General features: G+C 54.2%; 1 protein-coding gene across 5 annotated transcripts; it reads left to right on the top strand.

The window, feature by feature from the left end:
* Window positions 1-2,191: 2,191 nt before the first annotated feature.
* CDH16 (cadherin 16) lies at window positions 2,192-24,111 on the top strand. 5 transcript variants are annotated; one of them, XR_005797745.1, is made up of 19 exons: window positions 2,192-2,321; window positions 3,309-3,366; window positions 3,631-3,714; window positions 4,352-4,507; window positions 4,578-4,716; window positions 5,073-5,231; window positions 5,993-6,189; window positions 6,816-6,938; window positions 7,152-7,302; window positions 7,519-7,746; window positions 7,826-7,902; window positions 7,977-8,165; window positions 8,266-8,507; window positions 9,058-9,191; window positions 9,922-10,164; window positions 10,313-10,420; window positions 10,730-10,846; window positions 21,933-22,083; window positions 22,418-24,111. XR_005797745.1 is itself a non-coding variant. In XM_040498237.1 (18 exons), the coding sequence occupies exons 2-18, from the start codon at window positions 3,322-3,324 to the stop codon at window positions 21,950-21,952; spliced, it is 2,412 nt and encodes an 803-aa protein (XP_040354171.1). In that variant the 5' UTR covers window positions 2,192-2,321; window positions 3,309-3,321; the 3' UTR covers window positions 21,953-24,111. The 5 variants fall into 5 exon arrangements, 4 of the variants coding, with proteins under 4 accessions (XP_040354171.1, XP_040354172.1, XP_040354170.1 ...); XM_040498237.1 differs by having other exon boundaries at window positions 21,933-24,111; XM_040498236.1 differs by lacking the exons at window positions 21,933-22,083; window positions 22,418-24,111 and adding an exon at window positions 11,672-12,020 and having other exon boundaries at window positions 2,193-2,321.
* The last annotated feature ends 190 nt before the right edge of the window (window positions 24,112-24,301 follow it).

Here is a 24,301-nt window from a genome sequence, read left to right as displayed (position 1 = left end):
CTGTCTGAGGTACCATGCCCTGCCCCAGGTCTCATGGGCAAACAAGAGCCCTGGGTCTGGCTGGGTCCTGGGCTGGTGTCTCCGTCCTGCTCCCTGCTGAGAGTGGCTGGAAAGTTGCTTAAGTGGGGTAGCTGTGGAAGACTTCTGAGACTCCCTGGCTGGGAAAGAAGGAGGCTAGTGTCTGAGGCTGGGATACTGAGAAAGGGAGGGCCTCACTCTTCTCTCCTCTGGGAGGGGCCACGCCAGAGCATCCCAAGCTTAGCACTGGCTAATGTGGTGTTGGCAGGAACAGCTCCCTGGAACCCTCCCTGCCCGGAATGAGAGGCCTTGCATTGGTGTGGGAACGTGTGCCTGTTCGCTGATAGCTGGCAGTGTGCCTGTCTCCCCACCACCCACACCAGGCACAGGTGACTGCTGGGACTTTACCTACATTGTTTCAGGAATGAGTATCTCCATTTGGCAATTATAGATGGGGAACTGCAGCGGTTGCCTGAGGTCACACAGGTAGAAGTGGCTGAGTGGGGACTGGTATACTAGTCTGCTGGTCTCCAGAGCCCAAAGGCAGCCTAGGGCGAGGCTTGGTCAAGGGTCCATACAATTCTTTCATTGGTTCAATTTATTTATTCCACAGACTCCTAGGTGCTCTTGCAACCTGGTTAGAACACTGCAGTTGTTCATTGGCAGAAGGTGTGAGTTGTTCATTGGCAGTTGTTCAACGTGCACAACCTGCAGTGTACAGAACCCATCTTGGCTGATGCACGTGCTCCCCAGGGCAATGTTAAGTGCACAGAGCTTTGCCGCTCCCCACTCCCAGCCTGCAACATACTTAGAGGCATGTGGAAGGCATGGTTTTCTCAAAGCAAGTGAAGGTCCTGAGGCCTGAAAAAAATCCAGGCCTTCCTGGCTCTGCTACTTATTAGCTTTGTGACCCTGGGCAACCCACTCAGCATCTCTGTGCCCCAGTAAGTGACATGGGAACAATGCCCCTTCAGAAGGGAGTTGGGGTAATAGTGAAGGTATGCGCTCAGAGCAATGCCAGGTGCATAGTAGGAGCTTAACATACATGAAACCCCTTCAACCACCCCACAGTGCACTGCTTCGGGCTGTGGTGCCTGGGGTGCCTGAGTTACACTTGGCTTGTGGCAGACAAGGCTGGAGGCAGGTGAGGAGTTTCTGCCCATCCTCCAGATATGCAGTGGGAAGGACTCAGGGAAGACCATGGGAAACTTGAGAACAAGGAAGGACTGGAGATGGTATCCCTGACCCTTCCCACACATCCTCCTTGTGGACTCCCAGGCCCCAGAAACTTTTCCTGGCTCCACTTGGCTGCCCTCATGGGGGGAGGGGCCTCTTGCAATCTCTGCAATTCCCTCAAGGTCACCTGAGCTGGCTCAATCTTCTCTTCCTTCTCAGAGGCACGAGACAGTCCATTTTCCCAGCCCTGTCAGTGTCAGCAGCTAGTGTGAACCCTTAGGGAGCCTCAGGGGATCTCAAAGGCTGCTGATTGCTCCACCCATTGGTCCCAGTGGTGGGTGGTCTAGAGCCCCAAATACCCAGTTCAGGTCATGTTCATTTATCCTTCATGTGCAACCTCCTTGTTTTTGATCCAGTCAGGAGCTGCCAGGGCCAAGCAAGGGCAAGGTCATTACTGCGTCCCTGAGACTTGCCCTGGAGGGCTCCCAGTCTGATAGAAGAGACAATGGCAGTCTGGTGTCTTCTCTGCTCTGATAGAGGTAGCACATTACATGGGGTAGAGATTATTCCCAGAAGAGAATCCTGAACAAGCGTGGGATCCCAGGGAAGGTTTCCTGGAGAAAGAAATAGCTGAGTACTGAAGCCTGAGTAGATGTTCACCAGACAGATGAAGGGAGGGAAGGACATTCCCTACGAAAGGAACAGAGTGGGCCAAGATAGAGCTGCAGATTCTGGTACATGGAGGAGAAGTGGGATCGAGTCTGAAACCACAGAAAAAGAAGTAATGTCCAAGCCTAAAGGGCCAAGAAATACCCATTGGGCTGTGTAGGAATGGGAGAAGTGCCAGGCCAATGATCTCCCCACCTCCTGGGGCTGGCAGTCATGGATGCTGAGCAGCCCCCAGCTTTCTAAAGTCAATGAGTAACTTTGGGGGGCTGGGCAGGGCCGGGTCTGCTGCTGTGGCCCAGTGGTGTTTTCCACTCCTGAGCAAGCCTGGCTGGACCGCCTACCTGCTCAAGTGTCCGCCCTGCCCTACCCCACCCATCCCGGCCTGGCCAGTGCTCCCTGGAGAAGGAGTCCTCTCGCCTGGCGGCTGGACCAAGGGAGCCCGCCTGAGGCACCAGAGGGTGAGGTCCCTGGAGTGGAGGGGTGAGCAGGGCTGAGGCTGGGGGTTGGTGGTAGGGGAAGGACAAACACTGCCCTGTCCAGCCCCTGTTGGGGGAAGAATTCCCAGGAGCAGTTGGAGTGGTTGTCCATGCTCTGCATGCTCAGCTCCAAGCTGAGTGCTGAAAAATGCCAAGATGAGGGCAGGACTCCTGTCCCGAGGGGACTCTGTGTCTGAGGGATGGCAGTGTGTAGAAAAACAGGCCTCAAGACCCTGAACCATGAGTCCTCTGTTCCAGGAGGGATTGTCCTGTGGTCAAGTCCTCTGTGACCTTGGTCAGGTCTTGCCTTTGAAGCTTTACCTGCAACATGAGGTGACTGCAGGAAGTGACCCTTAGAGTCCTCAGGGCCCTTCCAGATTCAAGTTTTTGGGATATTCAGGGCTGCTGGGCAATTAGCACTTTGGGATCTACATACAGGCTGGGGAGGGTATGTTGGGAAGGAGACAAAGGTCTGGAGGTGAAACTCCCATGGAGATCCTTGTGGGGCCAAGAACCAAGAGGCAGGATGGCTGGGCCTAGGGGCCTAGGTGGGCCTGGTCAAGGAGCTGGATGCTACCCTGCAGGCAGTGGGGAGCCACAGGCCCCTCCAAGAGGAGAAAGTGGAGCACAGTCTGTCGTGAGGTCCCACTGGCTATGTGTGTGGAATGGGCTGAGGCAGGGGACAAGGATGAGAGTGGGTGGAGAGCAATGTCCAAGTGGGTGGGATGGGGAGGGGCATCTCTGGGAGTATAGAAGGACAGGAGACAGGAGGAGACCTGGCTGACTGCCCCATAGTGACAGGTAGCAGGAGGTCCAGCTGAAGAAGGGAAAGTTGCACCTGTGGGGCTTGAGGAAGCCATGGCTTGGGCTGAGTGGCGATGAGAGGAGGGATACTCTCTAGGAGGAGAGTAATGGGAGGGACCCCGTGCCTACTGGTCCTGGCTGTACCCTCACTGCCGTGTCCTTCAGGCCCATCCTGACCATGGTCCCTGCCTGGCTGTGGCTGCTTTACCTCTCTGTTGCCCAGGTGAGCTGGACCCTGCTCGACTCCTTCAGATCCTGGCCCTGGGTGTTGGCACCATTGTCCCCCACTCCACCTGGACTAGTTGCACTGACCATGGAAGAGACTAGTTGTGGGAGGGCGTTCAGAGCTGGCTATAGGCCTGTTGTGGGATCAGGAGGTCAAAGACCAGAGGGTGGATGGGTTAAGGTATGGCCAGGCCTATGGAAGGGGCAGAAATTCCCCTTCCTTGTCAGCTGCCTGTGAGACAAGGTGAGAATCCTCCCCCAGGTTCTCCCAGAGGCCCAGCCTGCAGAACTGTATGTGGAAGTCCCAGAAAACTATGGTGGAAATTTCCCTTTGTACCTGATCAAGGTAAGCCTGAAAGCTGGGTGGGTTATCCACCCCCAAGTCCTGCTTCCCCTACCTCCAGCATTTTATCTCTTTCTTTTAATCCTGCTTCCCCAAGAATATGTGCTATAGTGAGTGAGTAACAAAATTTCAATTCCAGAAGAAAGTAGAGTTTTAAGTTGAAAAATAAATAATTGGTTGGGGCACTTGGGTGGCTCGGTTGAGCAACCGACTTCAGCTCAGGTCATGATCTCACAGTTCACAAGTTCAAGCCCCACATCAGGCTCTGTGCTGACAGGTCAGAGCCTGGAGCCTGCTTCGGATTCTGTGTCTCTTCTCTCTCTCTGCACCTCTCCTGCTCTCCCTCTCTGTCTCTTAAAAAAATAAAAATAAATTTCTAAAAAAAAAAGAAAAATAAACAATTGGTGGTGGGGTTTCAAGGTTTAGAAAGGAAGGCAGGGAGTATTGGGGTGCATCACGTACAGGGGAAAGAGCTCCGGCTTTGAATCTCAGTCCTATGACTTCATGGCTGTTTGACCTCAGGCAAGCGCTAGCCCTCTCTGAGCTTCAGTCTCCCCACATATATAATGGGGTCATTGGGTGGAGGGGCATCCCCCAGGCCTGGCTCCCACTGCCTTTACCTCTCTGTTCTCCCCAACAGCTACCACTGCCCCCTGAGGAGACTGAAGGTAAGATGGTGCTGTCAGGAAACCCGGACATGACAGCCGAGGGCCCCTTTGCTGTGGATGCAGGGTCTGGCTTCTTGCTGGTGACCAGGGTCCTGGATCGCGAGGAGCAAGAGGAGTACCGGCTACAGGTATGGCTGGGCCAGATGTAGAGGAGAACAGTGAAGGCAGGGCGGGGCACTGACTATCCTTCCCTGCCAGGTCACCCTGGAGACTGAGGACGGACATGTCTTGTGGGGCCCACAGCCCGTGCTTGTGCATGTGAAGGATGAGAATGACCAGGTGCCCCACTTCTCTCAGTCCATCTACAGAGTTCAGCTGAGCCAGGGCACCAGGCCTGGTGAGTGCCCAGGGCAACGGGCTAACAACAAGGTCATGTGGGCAATGATGTGGGCAATGATGAGAGAGTAAAGAGGTGGCCAGACACCCAGCATAAGCACAGGGCAGCCAGGATCCAAGGCGCCCCCCTCCTATTTCTGTCCCAACCTTCTCCCCCCACCCTCCTTAGAGTCCTCTGGCCCCATCCAGTCTTGGCCTCTGTTCACCTGAAAAGTGGGGTGAAAAGCTGTGGCTCCCATCCAGAGTCCTGATATGATGATGGATATGAAAGGAAGTACCAGGGAGAGATAGGGGAGGCTTGGGAAACCCTCCCCAACCCCTTCTCCTTTCATGGTTTGTCTTCTCCACACACACCAGGCATCCCCTTCCTCTTCCTTGAGGCTTTGGACGAGGATGAGCCAGGCACAGCCAACTCAGATCTCCGATTCTACATCCTGAACCAGGCTCCACCCCGGCCTTCCCCAGACATGTTCCAGCTGGAGCCTCGGCTGGGGGCTCTGGCCCTCAGTCCTGAGGGTGAGCCTGAGCTGGGTGTGAGGAGGAGAGAGGTCAGAGGAAGCTGGGGAAGGCGGCATGTGAGCCGTAACAGTAGGATGGGTTGGAGCTGGAGATGAAGAAAGAGTATTCTGGGTGGAGAAGAGCAAAGCACAAGGCTTGAACCTTGTGCATGGAGAGAAAAAATGGTGTGAATGGAGTACCTCAGCCCTATAGCCTGGACACCTGAGTCTAAGGGACAAGGCTAGGAGAAACCTGAGGGGTTGTAGCCCAGGATGTTGCTGGGAGACCTTTGGACTGATTGTAAGGGAGACCCGAACCTGGGAATTCAGACCAGAGGCACATGATAGGGAAAGAAAAGCTAACCATATATCTGCCCAGCCAGTCACCCATTCACCCATCTACCACCCAACCATTACACATGTAGTCCATCTATTCAAACATCTATGCAGATTAACCCATCCACACACCCAAATTCCCATGCATTTACTTGGTCAACCATCCATGCATCTAACTGGTCATCTAATCACTACCCAACCACTCATGTGTCCCTACCCCCATCCTAGTCATCCAGTCCATCAACTATTCATTGTGTGGATAGATATGGAAATGGCTTTGCAAATTTTCAAGTCCTGCTTGAGTGCTCACTATGGTGTTAAAAGTCTTACCCTTGGGCCAAGAAAGTATCCTGGACACCTGCCATATGCTTGGCTTTGTGTTTGGTAACTCACTGAGAAGGATGTCCTGGACTCCTGCTCAGCTGACCATCCTGACCCTTCTAGGAAGCACCAGCCTAGACCAGGATATGGAAGGGCCCTACCAGCTATTGGTACAGGTCAAAGACATGGGTGACCAGGCTTCGGGCCACCAGGCCACAGCCACCATAGATGTCTCTGTGGTAGAGAACACCTGGGTGCCCCTAGATCCTGTCCACCTGGCAGAGAATCTGAAAGTTCCATACCCACACCGCATTGCCCAGGTGAGTAAGTGCTTGTCAGTGGCTGAAGTAGCCCCATGGATGGTATATCTGGGCCTCAGTCTCAAGATTTGAGGGGTGGGTCTGAGGCCCAGCTTGACCCCTGCTCCCCTCCTACCTATGTTCTTCCCTTGACTGTCCCCATCAGTTCCCATCATGGAGTAGGGCATCCAAGGCCCCAGAACCAGGCCCACAGCCCTTCACCTGCTATCCTCTGGCAAGCGTGGCTCTGGGCCCTGACCTGAGCTTGCCCCAGGTTCCTTAGGGGGAACAGCTGCCACCCTCTGCTGCCATGGGGATTGTCACCCAGGCTTGGAATGTCTCAGACCTTCTCGAGGAATGCCCCGGGTCTGGCCCAGCCTGAGAGGGCACAGAATAACAACCTGGTCATTCAGGCATTTTGGGCAGGGTCTGGGCTCGGACCAGGGCAAGGCCACCCTGGACTTGCTACAACGAGTGTCCCAAACAAAAAGACCCTACCTGGACTCCACGGAGGATAGCAGCTTACCTGACGTCACACAGGAGCAGGGGCCCAGGCTCCCTACCCAGGCACAGTTGAGACATAAGAGCTGATGTGGGCTGTTCCTGCCCTTCATCCTGGGGTGCCCTTATTCTGTGACCCCTCCCAGGTACACTGGAGTGGGGGAGATGTACATTATCATCTGGAGAGCCAGCCCCCTGGACCCTTTGATGTGGATGCAGAGGGGACACTCTACGTGACCAAGGAGCTGGACCGAGAATCCCAGGCTGAGGTGAGGTGAGGTGAGGGGGAAGCCAGGAGGGCAGGCTGAGGGGTGCCTGGTCACTGTCCAGTTGGCTTCTGGGGGTGTCACATCCCCCACAGGCACTGAGGCAGTGGAAGAGCACCCAGAAGAGCTGGAGCTGGCCGCCGGAAGGGACCCAGACTGAGGCCAGGCTGGAACTGCCCTTGGCCTTCATCTGAAGACTCCCACTGTCCACCTCAGTACCTGCTCCAGGTGCAGGCTCAGAATACCCGTGGTGAGGACTACACAGAACCTCTGGAGCTGCGTGTGGTAGTGATGGATGAGAATGACAATGCACCTGTCTGCCCCCTACATGGTTCCCCAATCAACATTCCTGAGCTCAGCCCTCCAGGTGGGCTATGGGCCTTGTCAGGGGATGCGGGAGGGTTGAAGTCCTTGTGAACCATCCCATCTTGCTCTTCTCTGGGATGGGACCAGCCTCAGGCCCCTATATCAATGTCCCTACCCTTCCATAAGTTCAGGTTCAGTCCAGCCCAAAAGAGGAGTGGGCAAAGTGAGGCCTGCAGATTGGCCTGTGGTCCCACCCAGGTGGGTACTGTCTTTACAGGCACTGAGGTGACTAGACTGTTGGCAGAGGACCTGGATGCCCCCGGTTCCCCAAATTCCTACATTGTGTATCGGCTGCTGAGCTCTGAGCCTGAGGAGGGAGCAGAGGGAAGAGCCTTCAAACTGGACTCCACCTCAGGCAGTGTGACAGTCGGGGACGCCCCCCTCCAGGCTGGCCAGAGCATCTTGCTTCAGGTGATGGCTGCTGACCTAGGAGGAGCAGAGGGTGGTAAGTGCCCTGATGGTGACCCATGTTCTCTCCCTCTATTTCTATCCTGGTCTCTCCAACATGTCCTCTCCTGCCTCAGGCCTCAGCAGCACATGTGAGGTCACTGTCACAATCACAGACATCAATGACCATGCCCCCGAGTTCACCAATTCCCAGGTAAGCAGGAACAGGGGAGAAGACCTTGGGAAGGCACTGATGAGGGGCTCACAGCCCCTCCACAATCTCTCCAGATTGAACCTATAAGCCTCCCTGAGGATGCAGAGCCTGGGACTCTGGTGGCCACACTCACAGCCACTGATGCTGACCTTGAGCCTGCCTTCCGCCTCATGGACTTTGCCATTGAGGTGGAGGACGTGGAGGGGACCTTCGGCCTGGATTGGGAACCAGACTCCAGTCATGTCCAACTTCGACTCCTCAAGGTAAGGGGCTGGGGGTGGGAAGGTTTATGCATATACTCATATGCATGCACAAGTGTGCCATGCCCTGGCCCAAATAGTGACCCAGTTGCATTGGTTCTAGAACCTCAGCTATGAGGCAGCTTCAAGCCACAAGTTGATGATAGTGGTTCGGAGCGTGGCAGAATTGGTAGGGCCAGGCCCAGGCCCTGGAGCCACAGCCACAGTGACGGTTCTTGTGGAAAGGGTGGTGCCACCCCCCAAGTTGGACCAGGAGAGCTACGAGGCCAGTGTTCCAGTCAGCACCCCAGCTGGCTCCCTCCTGCTGACCATCCAACCCTCAGACCGCATGAGCAGTCCCCTCAGGTGAGCCTTACTGGGCTGGACCTCCCCTGCTCCCAGGGGATGACCCCCAGGGCCTCAGAGGGGACTCACATTATCTGTGACCTGGAATATTTCTCAAACCATGGCTAATGCCAAGGTTGTGACTCCTGAGGTTGGGTCAGAGCTGGATGAGCTGGACCGGCCATGGAGAGGAGTGTTAGGTGCTCAGAGGACACCTCCCCATGCTGTCTTGAACTGGGCCCTCCCCCATGCCCCACCCAGACCGCAGCACAGATGAGGATGTTCCCTGGCCCCATCCTGTCCCTTTTTGGGGTGACCCAGGACTAGTGGTGTTGAGTCAGGCCCCCCAGGCTCTGATAGTAATGCCCACAGTATCCATGATTTAAGCCTTGTCCCTCAACAAGCCCCTGAAGCTGGGGAGGGAGACTAGGCACCTTGGGCACTGCTGCCTAGCAGTGAGTCACAGAGATGATGTGGAACTTGAGCAGGTCACATGGCCCTGGGGGTCCCTGAGTAAGACCCTATATATGGTTTCAGTGCCTCCCTGCCCCCCATCTTCTCTGGGCCTTAGGTTCTCCCTGGTCAATGACTCAGAGGGCTGGCTCTGCATCAAGGAGGTCTCTGGGGAGGTGCACACCGCGCGGACCCTACAAGGTGCCCAGCCTGGGGACATGTACACAGTGCTCGTGGAGGCCCAGTATGAAGGTACGGCCAGGCAGTGGTGGGACCTCTGGGAGGGAGAGTAAGCCTCAGGCAGAGAGATAGATGCGCAGGACTGAGCTTTCTTCCCAGGCTCCTTACTGGCATCTACTCTGCCCAGGCAGGAAAGAGGAGTGAGGGCTGGGGCCAATGTCAGTCTCTGAGATGCCTGCCCTTTCAGACCACCCTCCTCCCTCAGATTCTTACAGTCCTCCAACACTGCCCCTTAGCCCTAGAGGGCCTCTCAGGTGTTGGCTTCAGATATAGGTTAGGAGCAGAGGCTGGGGGCCTGTGCAAGCGGAAGGAGTGCCAGGGGCTGTGTCTATGGCAGGTGAGCCAGAACTCTGAATGCCACTTTGACAGGATGAAAAGCTGGCCCAGGGGTGGGTATGTTAGGGCAGCAGGTCTCGGGTCTGGGCTGGACTGTCCTGTGGTATATGACAGACCCAACAGAGCTGAACTCCCCTACAATCAGGGCATCTCCACACGGTTGGGCCATGAAACTGGTGGTTGGGGGCTTGGGAGGAGGTGAGGGGATGCCTGGCATCCAGAAAAGCACAGGAAGGTCTGACAGCTGTTTGGATAGTGAAGGGGGCAAGGTGCACTGTGAGGAGGAGACAGGCGTGGGGATGCTGATGGGGATGGACAGGAGGGGTAGAGTAGGGGAGGTGAAGCCAAGACTCAGCAGGGTGAGATCAATGGGCCTGGGGCTAGCTCAGCACTGCCTCCTCTGCAGATGAGCCGACACTGAGCGCCTCTGCAACCCTCGTGATCCACTTTCTGAAGGCCCCTTCTTCCTGGGCCCCAACTCTGAACCACGTGCCCACCCGACACCTCTGCACACCCCGCCAGGACCATGGTGTGGTTATCAGTGGACCCAGCGAGGACCCTGATATGGCTGGTGGACATGGTCCCTACAGCTTTGCCCTTGGTCCCAACCCGACAGTGCAGCGGGATTGGCACCTCCAGGCTCTCAACGGTGTGTGGTGGGGCAGCGGGGGAGACTGTGGCTAATGCAGGAAGTGGTGTGGCACTTGGAAGTGAGATGCCCTTCCACTGTGAGGGTGGGGCTGGGCTTAGGGCCTATTCAGGCTACTGACTCTGGTCACTGCTTATGGTCCCAACAGGTTCCCATGCCTACCTCACTCTGGCCCTGCATTGGGTGGAGCCACGTGAGCACGTAGTACCCATAGTTGTTAGCCACAATGCCCGGATGTGGCAGCTCCTGATCCGAGGTAAGGCCAGGGCTCCGTGTGCCTGCAGTTCCTGAGGGAACCATTTTGATGCAGGGGGAGGGGCTGGGTACACATGAATGTTGGTTCACACGGACTGCAAATACCTGTGCATGCCTGCACATCTGTGATCAGGCGCACGGATGCTCGTGCACACAGACACACACATAGAGGAGCGTGCTCACCCCCCCCCAACACAAATACGTATGTGTGCACAAAAATGTGTATTAGCCGGCTGCACTGGGGCTGCCAAGCAGCTGGAGAACCCTCCCCCACCGCCTTTACCTTCGTCCCCTGCCCCCTGTCCCCTAGTGATCGTGTGTCGCTGCAACGTAGAGGGACAGTGCATGCGAAAGGTGGGCCGCATGAAGGGCATGCCCACGAAGCTGTCAGCCGTGGGCATCCTCGTGGGCACCTTGATGGCGATAGGTAATGGATGCTGAGCTCTTGAGTGGGGGAGGGTGATGGATAGTTGGAGTTACAGCCTCCAGATGCACAGTGCCCTGTCCCCTGATGCCCCCCAGGACTGGAGAGGGAACCCCACAACTGTCCTAGTCATTATGCTCCTGTTTCCTGCCATCACAGTCATCATCACTGTCATCACTGATAACAGCATTTACTATTATATTATTATACGTTGGCTGTGCAATATAGGATTGTCACACTGAATTCTCCCCACAACCCTGTGAGGTAGATCCTGGCATCTCCCTATTTTCCATTTGAGGTCACTGAGGCTCAGAGAGGTTAAGTGACTTGTCAGAGGTTACACAGCCAGAATATGACAGAGCCCAGGTCTTTCCAGCCTATTCCCTTTAGTCCAAGCTTCCCTCTCTATCCCCTTGATTTTTTTTTTTTATCCCTATAGATTTTTTTCCTGGCTGTTTTTGTTGTTGTTGTTGTTTGGTTTTGGGTTTTTTTGTTTTGTTTTTTTTTTGTCAATTCTACCACAATGCGACCATGTGCCTGTCTCTCAGAGATCCATGGGAACAACTCACTGGCTCCCGTATGACTCCCACCCAAACTGTTCCCCAGAGGAGGGGACTTTGGAGGTGGGGGTGTTCTGTGGCAGCTGCAGGCCAAGCGGTCAGGCTTCTTCTGGCACCAGGACGACAGCCAAACCCAGTCTAGACTTGGGGATGCTGTCTAGGAAACCTTGCTTCCTTATTAAACCAATACCAAAGCAGGCAGTTTTTGGTGGTGGACAAGTCCCATGGCCCCTTCTGAGAGCTGATCCATCCCTCTTGGGCCCCTCAGGCATCTTCCTTATCCTCATCTTCACTCACTTGAGCCTGGCAAGGAAGAAGGACCTAGATCAGCCAGTGGACAGCGTGCCCCTGAAGGCGGTGGTTTGAATGGTCCAGCCAGACCCAGTTGGGAACTTGGCCTTTCCATCTGAGTCCACTGGGAGGGGCCCAGGACTGCTGATCACCGGGGGCTAGGACAGTGTAAAAGCCCCTTCATCGCCCTAGAGTGGAGGCAACATCACCACACAAGTCTGTAGAGCCTGACCACTGACTTTATGGGCTGCCCATGGGAGTGCTCCAAATGGTGGCACATTTGTCCAATAATAAAGCCTCAGACAGCAGGGCATGTGTTCTAAGGGGCTGCTGTGCCTGTGTCTGTCATGTGCGTGTGTGCATTACCCATGTCCAAGGTACCCATGTACCTTGAGTCTTTTCCCATCTCCTGCTGCACAGAAAGGGTCTAGGGGCTTGAGGGACAAGCCTGGGGTCCCCTTTGAGGAGGAACATGGGGACATCATATTGGTTTTTGGTGAAAACTTGAGGTTGGAGCAAAGTGGGTCATTTCTTTTTTAAAAATATTTATTTGGGGGTGATGCACACGTGCATGGGGGCGGGGCAGAGAGAGAGAGAATCCCAAGCAGACGCCATGCTGTCAGCACAGACCCCCGTGGGGGCCTTGAACCCATGAACCGTGAGATCATGACCTGAGCTGAAATCAAGAGTCAGATGTTTAACTGACTGAGCCACCCAGACACCCCAAGGTGGGTTATTTCTATGGGCATTTGGAGACCATGGCTGCAGCCCCTTGCTGGGTCAACTCTGACTAGGTGACAGTTGAGGAGGATGTCCTTGAAAGTGTATTCTGTGTTTTCTGGGACATCATATTTGCTAGGGGAGGGCATCAGTGAGTCCATGTCCTGTGCTCCTATGTGAGCACGCTCCTGTATCTGTGTGAGTCACCTACACATGAGTGGACAGAGGTCCCACAGTCTTAAGTGGGGCCTAAATAGGGCTGAAAAGAAATCATGAGGGCCTAATGTGGCTGGAACAAGAGAGGTAAGCTTGGGAATGGGTCCCTCTGCCCCAGTGCAGGCCCCAGAGCACCTTTGGATTTCATATACAGGCTGGTGAGTACATGAGGGGCTCTGCAGAAAGTCAGAGAAGGGGCAGCACCGGGAACCCCCATGGCTCACCCTGGAGTTCCCCCCGCCCCAAATGAACCCTTTCCCCTTGCCCAAGATTAAGCCTTGGCCCTGGTGCCCTGCTGAGGCCGACCTCCAATCCCTGACCCTTGACTGGCCCCAGACACATGCTGATCTCCTATACACCCATCCCAACAGTCTCTGGGGAACTAGGGTGGGACTTGCTGTCCCAGGCACCCTTAGCTGATGATGGTAGATCACGGGGCAGGGAGAAAAACAACCTCTGTGAGGCCCAGTCCCTATTTTTAGGAGATAATCTCTCCACTCCTGGCAGATTCTGTGGGATGGGGGCCAAGCGCAGCCAAGAGAGATGGGATGGGCATCCTGGCTGGCCTCTAGAGCCTGACTCAGGGAGGATCCCCAGCCCAGGGATGAACTCTGAGGCTGGTCCCAGCCATTCTCCGCCCAGGGCGTGCACACGTACACACACACACACACACACACACACACACACACACACTCCCCAACATGAGGCTCTGCCAACTCGGTCCAAGCAGAGCTTCCTGCTCCTCTCCCAGGATCCTCTACTCCTCCTGCACCCACTTAGAAGTCTCCAAGGTGCAAAGCTCTTTGAAGGTGGCATCTTATCTTCCCACCAACCTGAAAGGGCAGGATTATTGGCCCCATTTGCCAGTGGAGCTTCTTCTTTTTTTAAAAAAATGTTTGTTTATTTATTTATTTATTTATTTATTTATTTATTTTTGAAAGAGACACAGTGCAAGAAGGGGAAGGGCAGAGAGAGGGGAAACACAGAATCCAAAGCAGGCTCTAGGCTCTGAGCTGTCAGCACAGAGCCCAACATGGGGCTCAAACTACAAACTGTGAGATCGTGACCTTAGGTGAAGTCAGATGCTTAACAGACTGAGCCACCCAGACGTCCCATGCTAGTGGAGTTTCTTGAAGGTCAGAGAGGTTCAGGGCTGCAGCTGAGAGTCTTGGAAGCAGAGTGCAAGGTGGGACTATCTGGCAGAGGTTCGAGTTACCTCTCCTGAAGTGTCCACAGCCTTCAGCGGGCCTCTGCTCCCACGAAATCCCTGAGAAGGGCATTGGAGATCATCTGGGCCAGTTCCTTTTTGTAAAGTTGAGAAAGTGAATCACAAAAAGGTAAAGAAACCTTCCCAAATTCATCCAGTCAGTGGGATGCAGCACCTGAGCTGGAACCCTGGAATCACCCTGCTCTCAGGTCCTTAATTCTGGATGGACAGATAGGTGGATAGGTGGGCGGGCGGATGACTGGCGGAGTGAATGGGTGAGCAGGTTGGCGGATTGTAGATGGGTAAATGGGTGGATGGGTTGGTAAGCAGGTTGGTGGGGTACCAACAAGGGAAGAGTGAATGACAGGACACCGAGGTGAATTAAGGCACCTGCCCCAGTTTGAGGGATTTTGTCTTTGGCTTCCAGGCCCCAGGCACCCTCTGACTGTGTCAGTTTGGGGGCTGACCATAAGGTCCATAATCCCCAGGGATGCAGGCTCTGTTTCCCCTAGAATCCGGGGACATAAGCCTCTCCATGATCCCCAGCCTATTTCCTTGCTTAGAGGAAAGCAAGTGTCAGAGAGGGGGCGTGGCTTCTCTTGGGTCACAGAGGGAGAGAAACAGAGAGCTGGCACTGGTCTGTGGGCTTGGCCATGGGTCAGTGAGTGTCAGTAGAGATTACACTAGGGAGGTGGGCCTCATTCTGCAGGCAGGGCCTAGCTGCTAAGACAAAGTGAGGGAAAACCTGTGGCTCAGTATGGGTCGAACATATGATCCAGGCTCTGCCCCATCTTTGCTGTGTGTTCCCAGATGAGTCGCTTCATCTCTCTGAGTCTTGGTTTCCTTGTTAATAAGACGGGCTTCACGAAAATGGAGTTGTTGAGAGGACAACATGAGATAATCACCAGAAAATGTGTTTAACACAGTGCTGGGCACACAGCAGGAGTTCAGTACATGTGGCTTTCCTTGGCCCACAGACTGTGGGGGGTGGGGTACCTACTACAGATGCCTACAGCCATGTACTCTCACATTCCCCAGGGGCCCTATGAGGGCCAAGGTTTAGGAAGGGAATATGAGGGGCACCTGGGTGGCTCAGTCGGTTAAGCGTCTGACTTCAGCTCAGGTTCTGATCTCATGGTTCGTGGGTTCGAGCCCATGTAGGGTAGGGCTCTGTGCTGACAGCTTGGAGCCTACTTCAGATTCTGTGTCTCACTCTCTCTCTGTCCCTCCCTCCCTTATTCTCTCTCTCTCAAAAACAAAATAAACATTAAAAAAAGAAAAAAAGGAAGGGAATATGAAGGGGAGCCCCAACTCTAGCCCCGACACCACCCTGCTGGGTGACCCTGGGCAAGACACCCCCCTTCAACTGTTGGCTCCCTGCCAGCTCTAAAGCTGTCTCTAGGGGATGTTGAGAGGTCTTGTAGGGTTCAGACTGGTCTAGAGCTTCAGGGAGTCACAGGGCCTGCCCCGGTGGGGAGCTCATTCTCCCCCTCTCCCAGGCCCCTTCCAGAGGCACAGGGCCAGATCAAAGGGACCCAGCACTGAGGATTGGGAGGCGGGCTTGGAAAGAATGTAAACATGAGGATATTTTTAAACTTTTTCCAGCCCCAGAGATTAAGGCTCTTGAAGGGAGAGGCCCAGAGACTGGTCTGGCCCTCACAAAAAAAGAGTGTGGGGACCTCTGAGACTCCCACCCCACCCACACCTACCTGTACCCACCCCAGGACTCTAGCTTGCACCCCAGGGCAGTTCTTCCTCTGATTTCATTTCCAGAGGTCCTGCTGCTGCGGATAGCATGTTTCTTCTTCTTTAAAAAAAAAAAAAAAAATTTTTTTTTAATGTTTATTTATTTTTGAGAAAGGGAGAGACAGAGTGCAAGCTGGGGAGGGGCAGAGAGAGAAGGGATACATAGAATCCAAAGCAGGCTCCAGACTCCGAGCTGTCCACACAGAGCCCGACGCGGGGCTCAAACTCACGAACTGTGAGATCATGACCTGATCTGAAGTCAAACGCTCAACCAACTGACCCACCCAGGCGCCCCAGAATAGCATGTTTCTAATGAGATGACCTAAGAGATGTGGGAGGGCCCAAAGGGTTTCTAGGGTTGTGGGGGCCTACCTGGCAGGGCTAGTGTTGAGGGGAAGATGAGGAGGGGAAAGAGGCTGGGAGCAGAGGTGAGGAGGCTGGGGGAGGGCCTGGGTCCAGGTCTGAGCTATGCAGTGAGTCAGGCTGTGGGAGATGTAGGGGCCACTGACATGATGGTGGTTGGGGGTGGGGGAGGGCTGATTACCCCCAGGTGTCACAGTGACTCAGGAACTTGGACACAAAGCTCCCTACATCTCACCACTCTGGATGTCACGGTGACGCTCACCCTGGGTTCTATGACAACAGCCTCTTTTCTCTGAGTGATGCAGCCACCCTCGCACACTCATGCTACACAGTGGAGCACACCCACAGGAGTGTCACAGGGAGACTCAGAGAGGGGACTCAGTCACAACATGCCCCCCCCCCCCCACCTTGTGATCATATCCCAGGCACTCCCACAACTTTACCCCATCCACATCCCCGCTCATCAGGAAGTCAAAGGGTCAAAGTTCATGGGGGTATTTGATGGCCAGCCTGTGGTTACCAGGACAACGAGTAGCCGTAGCCCCAGGAGAGGCCTTGCCGGATGTTTCCCATGTTCCAGGGGTGCTGCTATGCCGCCTTCTCCTGCTTATGGACCCAGAGAGAGACAAGTGTCCAGCTCTAGGTCACACAGCTCCTCAGTGGAGGGCAGGGTTCAGGGCAGGCATCCACAAGGTGGCGTGCTGCCTTCCAGATTGCATCCACTGAGGCAGCAGAGACAGAGGACAAGGTCTGATGCTGTCTCATAAGATGTTGTGGGACTTCGGGCCCAGGACGATGCAGGGGCTGGATGGGGCCAGAACTGATAGGACTGGGGGCCTGGTACCTCCCTGAAGACTGTGTGTCTTCGTTCTGTCCCTGTGTGCATGCCCAGTCTCAGTTGCTATTCTTACCTACTTAGTGGTGGCCACAGGGTCAGAGATAGTGGCTGGGTGGGAGGGAGTCATGAGCACCAGCCCCTTATCTGACACATTCTCTGGAAACTTGGCAGGGACTGTCAGGCTTTGGGGGCCTGGGCAGGGGGGCATTGGGATGGTCACATGAATACGTTTCGGGGGATGGGCTCATTTGGGACAGGGCCCCGCACCAGCTGCCTCTCTGACAGCCAGGCAAGTCCCATCAGAACTGGGACTTCCAGTGGGACTTCCTCCCATGTGGTCATCAAGACCCACAGGTCGTCCTCAGCTTCTTACCCAGTCCCAACCATAAGACACAACCTTGAAGCCTCTGATGCCCCTGAAGACAATGTGTTGGTTTCCCTGGTGAGGCTGTAGGTGGAGGCTGCCTCTATGAGAAGAGCACAGTCCTGTGAGCACAATACTGTGAGTACTGTGTCCTGCCCACTTCTAGGCTGTGTGACCTTGTGCAAGCTGCTTCCCCTCTCTGAGATTCGGTTTCCTCATCCCTTTTCTGGGATGTTGTAAGAATGACAAAGTCCAGTTGTTAGGAATCCGGGCTAAGGGCTGCAAATGTGTGTGTGTGTGTGTGCACATGTGCACGCACGTATGCTCCGGTGGGCCGCCAGGATGGGGAGAGAGAGGTGCATAGGTCCCCCACCTTGGAGACTCCCGCCTCATGGATTTTCCATTGGCACGTCGGCACCCTCTCCCCCAAAATAGGCCTTAAGAGCCGTGTGCGACAGAGCCCAGACTCAGGGGACTTTTTTTAGCTGCCCTTTGATTGTCAGCTCTCAAACGGCCACTATTTCAAGCCCCAACGCCTACAGGAGTAGGGCCAAGTGGGGGCCCGAAGTCAGCTCTGTGGGCCCGGCTGGCTCCTGGAAGGCATCCCCTAGGGGGCTAGCCACGCCCTCTGACACTCAGCACTGCCTGTCAGAAGAGCACAGCGTCCCTTGTGTATTGGGCTGAGGGCTTGTCCGTCTGCCTCCAGGGAAGCTGCAGACCAGGCAAAAACCAACCTCATTGACAGAGCTCACCCACAGGCTGCTGGCTACTACTGTTAAGAGAAAAGCACATTGTGGGGATTAACTGAGATAATACAAGCAAAGCCCTTACTTAGTGCAGGGGCTGGCACATCACTGGCCCTCAAAAAATGGCAATAGCTACTATAGCTACTATTATTTATTAGTGTCATGACAGCTACAGTCATTCTTGTTTTTGTTGTTACAGTAACATTTTTATCTGGTTTCCTTCTGGTCTTTTTTTTTTTTTTTTTTAAATGCATATATCTTATGTTGCTGAGTTCAGGTAACAATACTCACCCCGCCCTGGCCACACACACACCTGGTTGCAGCAGAAAGGAGCCCCTCCGACTCTACTGGGGTACCATCTATGCATCCTGGATCCCTGAGATTGCACTCGACCTTTCTGAATGTCTGGGGTATAGCTTATGTCATCTCCAATACCATCAATCCCTGCCCCATAGGATTTCAGGGCTCCAGATTTTGAAAGTCAAGTTCTAAATGCTGGATCCCCATATGGCTCCTGCACCTGGATTCTAGAACCCTCTGGATTAAACCTACAGAAATGAGCTTGTTTCCACAATTAGATGTGAGGAAGAATTTTCTGGCTGTTCAGGTGCATAAGGTTTGGCAATGGGTCATGAGGAAAAATGAAGATACTCTTGGCTTCCTGGTCATAGTGTGTGGTGGCAGGGCAGGGGCGGGGGCATGAGAATGGGGTTTGCCAAGAAGAGGGGGAGAAGGGATGGGGTAGAAAGCCAGATTCTGGGAAGTGGCTGGGAAGGGAGACACAGGGACAGTGGCTGAGCCAGGTTTCCCCCTTCCCTTCTGGTGTCATTTCCCAGCAGGGCAGCAAGGTCAGCTAGGGTTGGGGGGTCACATGTTCCACCCTTGCTCCCAGTGGTTACTGCACAAGGTGAGACTTCCTTGTTACCCGAAGGACAGAAATAGGTCCCAGGTGATGGCCAGCAATCCATGCCCAGAACCACCAGGGTTATTCTGAGAGTGGCAGGCACAGAGCCAGGCCAGGCTTGGTCAAGTGGACTGAGCTGGAAGTGACATCCTTGGCCTGCAGGTTCACCCTGCCCTTTCAGGAATCCTGAACAGGATGTGGGAACTGGAGCCATCCTCAGGCCGACCCTCGATAGGTGGGCTTCACTCGATTCCTGACTCAGCTGTGTGACTTTGGGCAAGCCACTTGGCATCTCCAAGCATCAGCTTCCTGCTCAAATGATAGGGATCTTAATCCTTGCCTCTCAGGGTAGTTGAGAGAACTCTGTGAAGCTGACAGATGTGATCAATATATGTGTGAACCTCCATTTCTGCTGTCCCAGAGTGCAAGCCTCGGGGTCCAGAGAAGACAAGGGGCTTGTCTGCATACCCCAGCTGCCAAAAGGCCTCTTACCCACCATTCTGAAGGAGTCAGAGTCAGGCACAAAAGCACGTTTCTGGAAGGGCTTGTGGGGATTTTCCAGGAAAAACTCCATCCAACTGGAGAATTCCATTCCCAGCCCTGCTGCCCAGGGCTCAGGCTAAGGAGGGGACGGTCTGGTTCATTCCGGTTCTGTCCAGCTCCTGCTCCTCACCTACAAAGTCCAGGTCAGGGTACCTCAAACAATGTTCTTTCACTGTTTGCTGTGCAGTGTGAGGGGTCTGAGGCTCCCAAGGTCCTGCTCGAGGCCCCAGCACAGGACAGTACTGGGTTCACAGTTGGTCCTCCCCTGACTCCTCAAGCCTTCCAGGGGCCCTCCCCTTCCCTCATCCACATGTCCTAGCATTTTACCTGGAGCCAGCCCCTGCCCTCAGGGTCAGCCTCGATGGACATGGACCAGCCAGTGTGATGGACGCTGACTTAGGGAGAGATGGCGCCTGACCCAGCTCAGGGCGTGGGAGCTGACAAATGGAACTGAAGTAGGGAAGGGTAGCCGGGCTGGGACAACTGCCTGGGCAAAATCTCAGAGGACTGGGACATACTGTGACATTTCTGTGAGGCTGGAGCACAGGTTTGAGAGAGTCTGATGGGCACTGAGGTCAAGGGTGGTAGTTGAACTTGACTCAGTTAGTTGCTGAGCTGGAATTGGAACCAGTTGCTTTCCCAGCCCAGGCCTCTTCCTTCACAGGTACTCCCACCAGGGTTTTCCCAGGGTTTGGCCAGGAACCAGGTGTGTGGGTGGGGAGTAGGGAGGTGGGAGAATGAGGGGGGTGTGGGGGGTGTGGGTGGGATGAGGGGGGTGGGGAGTCCTCTCAGCAAGGGGGCCAGGCTGCCAAATAGGAATCTCAAAACATAACAGGGTGTTACAGCTGGGCCCAGGGGAACCCAGCTCAGCTGGCCACAAGGTGGCCACCTCTGGGATATTCCTGCACCCACAAAATGCACGTTCTGCCCACAAAGTTCTCCAGGGAGTCATTGGAACACTCAGATCTGCTGGGAGCAAAGCTCTTGGAAGGTCCCCCCAGGGCCCTGGGTACTCCCAGACCTACTCTGTCATTTTATTTCAACTTTAGCCCAGCACCTGTGCCTTCTCCAGCTGCAGCCACCTTCTTCACCCCTGTGGAGGGGAACATGGCTCCCCTCCACCCTGCAGGCTGGCACCAAGGTTTATGAGCCAGTGCAGAAACCTCTGAGAGCCACATGGGTGGAAAAAGTTACCCGGTTCTAAATCAGCCAGCCTCTCGGTGATCTCATCTCCTTCCCAATATAGTCATACTCCCCTCCTCCAGCCCCTGGCCCGTGGGCTAAGTCACGAGGGAGCTGGTGGAGGGGGCATGTGTGAGGGCTGGGGGAAAGGATTTTCACTTGGGGTCACACTGTACATTCTGTTTCATAATGTGATTTCCCATCCCACCCCCACTTACAGTATTTACATTTAGCAATTTCCTGTCTAATAATAAAGACTGCTTTTTAAACTGTCACTTAAAGTCCACCAGATGGATGCACCAGAATGTCTTTGTCCAGTATGTTGAGGAAGGACATGTCAGCAGTATTCAGTTTCTCTTTCTTAACCAACACCAGTGCCACGGCCATTTTTGTTCAACCCCCCCTTATGCAGTTGGCTGACCCTCTCCCTCTCTTTCTCTCTCTGATAAATTCCGACAGGTGCTGGGCGGGAGAGCAGGCTTCACCGTGTGGGTGAATAGTTCTGGGCTCTCCCCCAAGCCAGAGGTTCCAAGCCCAGGGCAGGGGGGGGGGGGGGGGGGGGGGGCAGAGACCAGTCCAGGGCCACCAGGGCAGGAAAGCAAGGCAGGCTGTGATCTGCTAGTCCCTCCTGCCTGCTCGAGACAAGCAACCCCTTCCCTCCCTCCCCCACCCCCCGCTTCCACCTGCTCTTGCCCTCCCAACCCCCACAGGCCAGGCTGACCAGGGATACAAGTAAAGGCCATACACAGAGGCCGTCTTGTGTTGCATGCACACAGCCCCACTCCAGGCAGAAGCAGAGGGTCCAGCCTCAGGATGGGACTCCCCACAGTCCATCCAATCCACATCTTGCCAAATACTCCTCTGGCTTCTGCTAGAATGCTTCCACGGACCAACAGCTCACTCCTTCCTGCCAGGCTTTAAGGAAATGGGTAGAGCATATTTTTGTTTGATTTTTTGGTTTTGTTTTGTTTGTTTTTTATCAGATGAATAGGTATTCAACAGAATTGCGTGATTGCTTAGACAATCACATGAAAGCTAAGAGGAAGTTTTGAAGTCAGATACCAGGGCTCGAAACTCAGCTCCACATTTACTAGTTTTGTGACCTTGAGCATATCGTTTTTCTTTTCCAGGCTCAGTTTCACCATCTGTAAAATGGGTTCATAATATTTGCTTCGGGGCATCTGGGTGGCTTAGTCAGTTAAGCGTCCAGCTTCAGCTTGGGTCGTGATCTCAGTTAGTGAGTTCAAGCCCCCCGTCGGGCTCTGTGCTGACAGCACAGAGCCTGGAGCCTCCTTTGAGTTCTGTGTCTCCCTCTCTCTCTCTCCCCTTCCCCTGCTCATGCTCTGTCTGTACGTCTGTCTGTCTCTCTCAAAAATGAATAAACATTAAAAAAAATACTTGCTTCATAGGGTTGCCAGATTTATTGTGAGGGACTGGTTCATGTGGTTATGGAGGCTGAGAAGTCCAACGCTCTGCTCTCTGCAAGCTGGAGACCCGAGAAAGCCAGTGGCGTGGTTCCAGTCCAAAGCTGAAGGCCTAAGAACGAGAGGAGCCAATGGTGTAAGTCCCAGTCAGAGTCCACAGACCCGAGAACGGGGAGCACCAGATGTCTAAGGGCAGAAGATGGATGTCCCAGCTCAACGGACAGCATGTTTCTGTCCTTTTTGCTCCATTCCAGCCCTGGGTGGACTGTCTGATGCCCACCCACTCCTTTACTCAGTCTACTGATTTAATCTCTTCTGAAAACATCCTCACAGCACACTCAGAAATAATATTTTACCAGTTTTCTAGGCATCCCTTGGCCCAGTCAGGTTAGCACATATGATTAACCATCACAACCATCTCTCAGACTTACCAATTATCAAGACTGCTGCACACTAATGTCAATCCCCAGGGTCACAGTTGCTAAGTTCAGCCCAGATTCAAGAGGAGGAGAATTAGACCCTACAGCTCGGTGGGAGGGGCAGCAAAGAATCTGTGGTCATCCTTAAAACTGCCACAAGGAGCAAGAGGTGGAGGGTTCCAGGCTCCCTGCCAGGAGTGACCAGGGAGCAGCCTGACTCTTGGAAGACGTGACCTCAGGTTATGGAGGAAAGACCTCTTTCTCTTCTCTCCTTTCTCCCTGCATGACTATGGTATCTGCACACCTGGGGAGGAGTCCAAGGAGGCAGGAGGGGAAGATGCTGAGCTTTCTCCCAAGGGTGAGGGATAGCCTGGAAGGTATGGAGCAGATGAGTGATACATAATATTTGGGTCTGACCCAGATCACTCTGGCTGCCTTGTGCTGGGTGGAGTTGACTGGAGGGGCAGCTGCTGTGTATGGGTGGGAGGGTAAAGGTGGTTTGGACCATTCTTGGGGCTGGGCAAGAGAAAGTAGACCCCCGAGCTGCTGGGAGGGTGGCTGAGGGGACTGGCTGCAGGAAGCAGGAAGAGGAGGTGGGAAGCGTTCAGAAGTGAGGGGCAGTCCACAGAGGGGAACATCCACATTGGGGCAGACTGGAAAAGGTAGCAGCTACTTCCTCCCCACGTAAAGCTCACCACCTGGCTCTGGCTGTCTTAGGTCCCCAGCAGCCCTCTTCCCACAAAGCAGGGCTGAGTGATTACAGGACAGGGTCCTTCTCCCACCCCACATTCATTCCAGCCCCAAGGATGTCTGGGGTCTGATGAGGCTCCCTGAAAGTTGTCCCAGGCTGCAGTCCCAGGGAGCCCCTGCTCTGGCAGGGCAGTGCCTCAGGGCCTCATGGAATATGATCTTCCCACTCCAGCTGCGGCCGGCACCAACATGGCCAGATGGCGACATCTAGAGGCAGCTTCCTGTCTCACACGGCTTCTCGGCAGAATCCCACAGCAAAGGGCCTGCGCTGGAGGTGCCAGCCAAGCCGAGGGCTCCCCATTGGAGTTCCCATCATCCTTAGGATCGAGTGAGCCAAAAGGCAGAGCTCAGAAAAGGCCCAGCCACTCCATGCCTCCATGCCAAAGCCCATTTTGGAGTTAGCAAAGCCCTGGAAACGCCAAATGAACCACCCATGGATACTCTCCCCTCCCAAAAGGCAAGGACATGTTGGCTTGATGATGTTCCCCTATCCCCCTACCTGCTGCACACCTTTGTCTCAGAGGAAGGGTCATCCCAGCAACTCAGCCAGCCTCTTGTCACAGAGCCAACCCATCATCTCCACCTCGCAGCCAGGCCCATCCTGTGTCCTGAGTCCCAAATGAGAATTCCTCTCCTTAGCAATGCCTTTAAAATCACTTGTTCATTTCCATCTATCCACACCCGCAGTTTTTCTGGTAACAGAGCTCCTGACCCCTCTCCTCACTTTTACACCACCACTCACAGTTTTCCTGCTACTCCTCTGACCTCTCTTTTGCTGGTTCCTCTTATCTGCTGCTCCCTTAATCATCCACCCATCTGTCCCTCCCCCCAATCCTTCTTCCTTCATTCTACAATCAGCAGGACAGGAACTACTTTAGGGCATTGAGTAGCATCAAGTAAAATAAAAACAAAAAATCTATAGAGATGAAAGAAATAGCATAAATTTACTTCCTCCCCCTGGAAAGAGCCCAAAGAACTCAATTTTTAAAATTTAATTCTGTTTCCCTTGTATTTTTTCCCTTATATTTTTATCGTGTTCCGAAATGATGGGATATTGGAACACATATGTTAAGTATATCTAGCTTGTTTTCAGCACCACCTACTTCTCTATCCCATCCCCACCCACCCTGGGCCAAAATTGTGCAATGAAAAGATTTTTCATGCATCATGTTCCCTTTCTAAAGG

The sequence above is a fragment of the Herpailurus yagouaroundi genome, unplaced genomic scaffold (genome assembly GCF_014898765.1).
Source record: "Herpailurus yagouaroundi ecotype Mexico unplaced genomic scaffold, PumYag 190, whole genome shotgun sequence".
Taxonomy (NCBI): Eukaryota; Metazoa; Chordata; class Mammalia; order Carnivora; family Felidae; genus Herpailurus; species Herpailurus yagouaroundi.
Note: the sequence above shows the minus strand (reverse complement) of the source record. Positions and strands in the feature narration are given on the sequence as shown.

Coding starts and splice junctions, on each gene's coding strand:
- CDH16 (XM_040498236.1), top strand. CDS start 3,322: ATGGTCCCTGCCTGGCTGTGGCTGCTTTACCTCTCTGTTGCCCAG. Junction 4,508..4,577: donor AAGAGGAGTACCGGCTACAG/GTATGGCTGGGC, acceptor CTTCCCTGCCAG/GTCACCCTGGAGACTGAGGA. Junction 7,303..7,518: donor TCCTGAGCTCAGCCCTCCAG/GTGGGCTATGGG, acceptor CTGTCTTTACAG/GCACTGAGGTGACTAGACTG.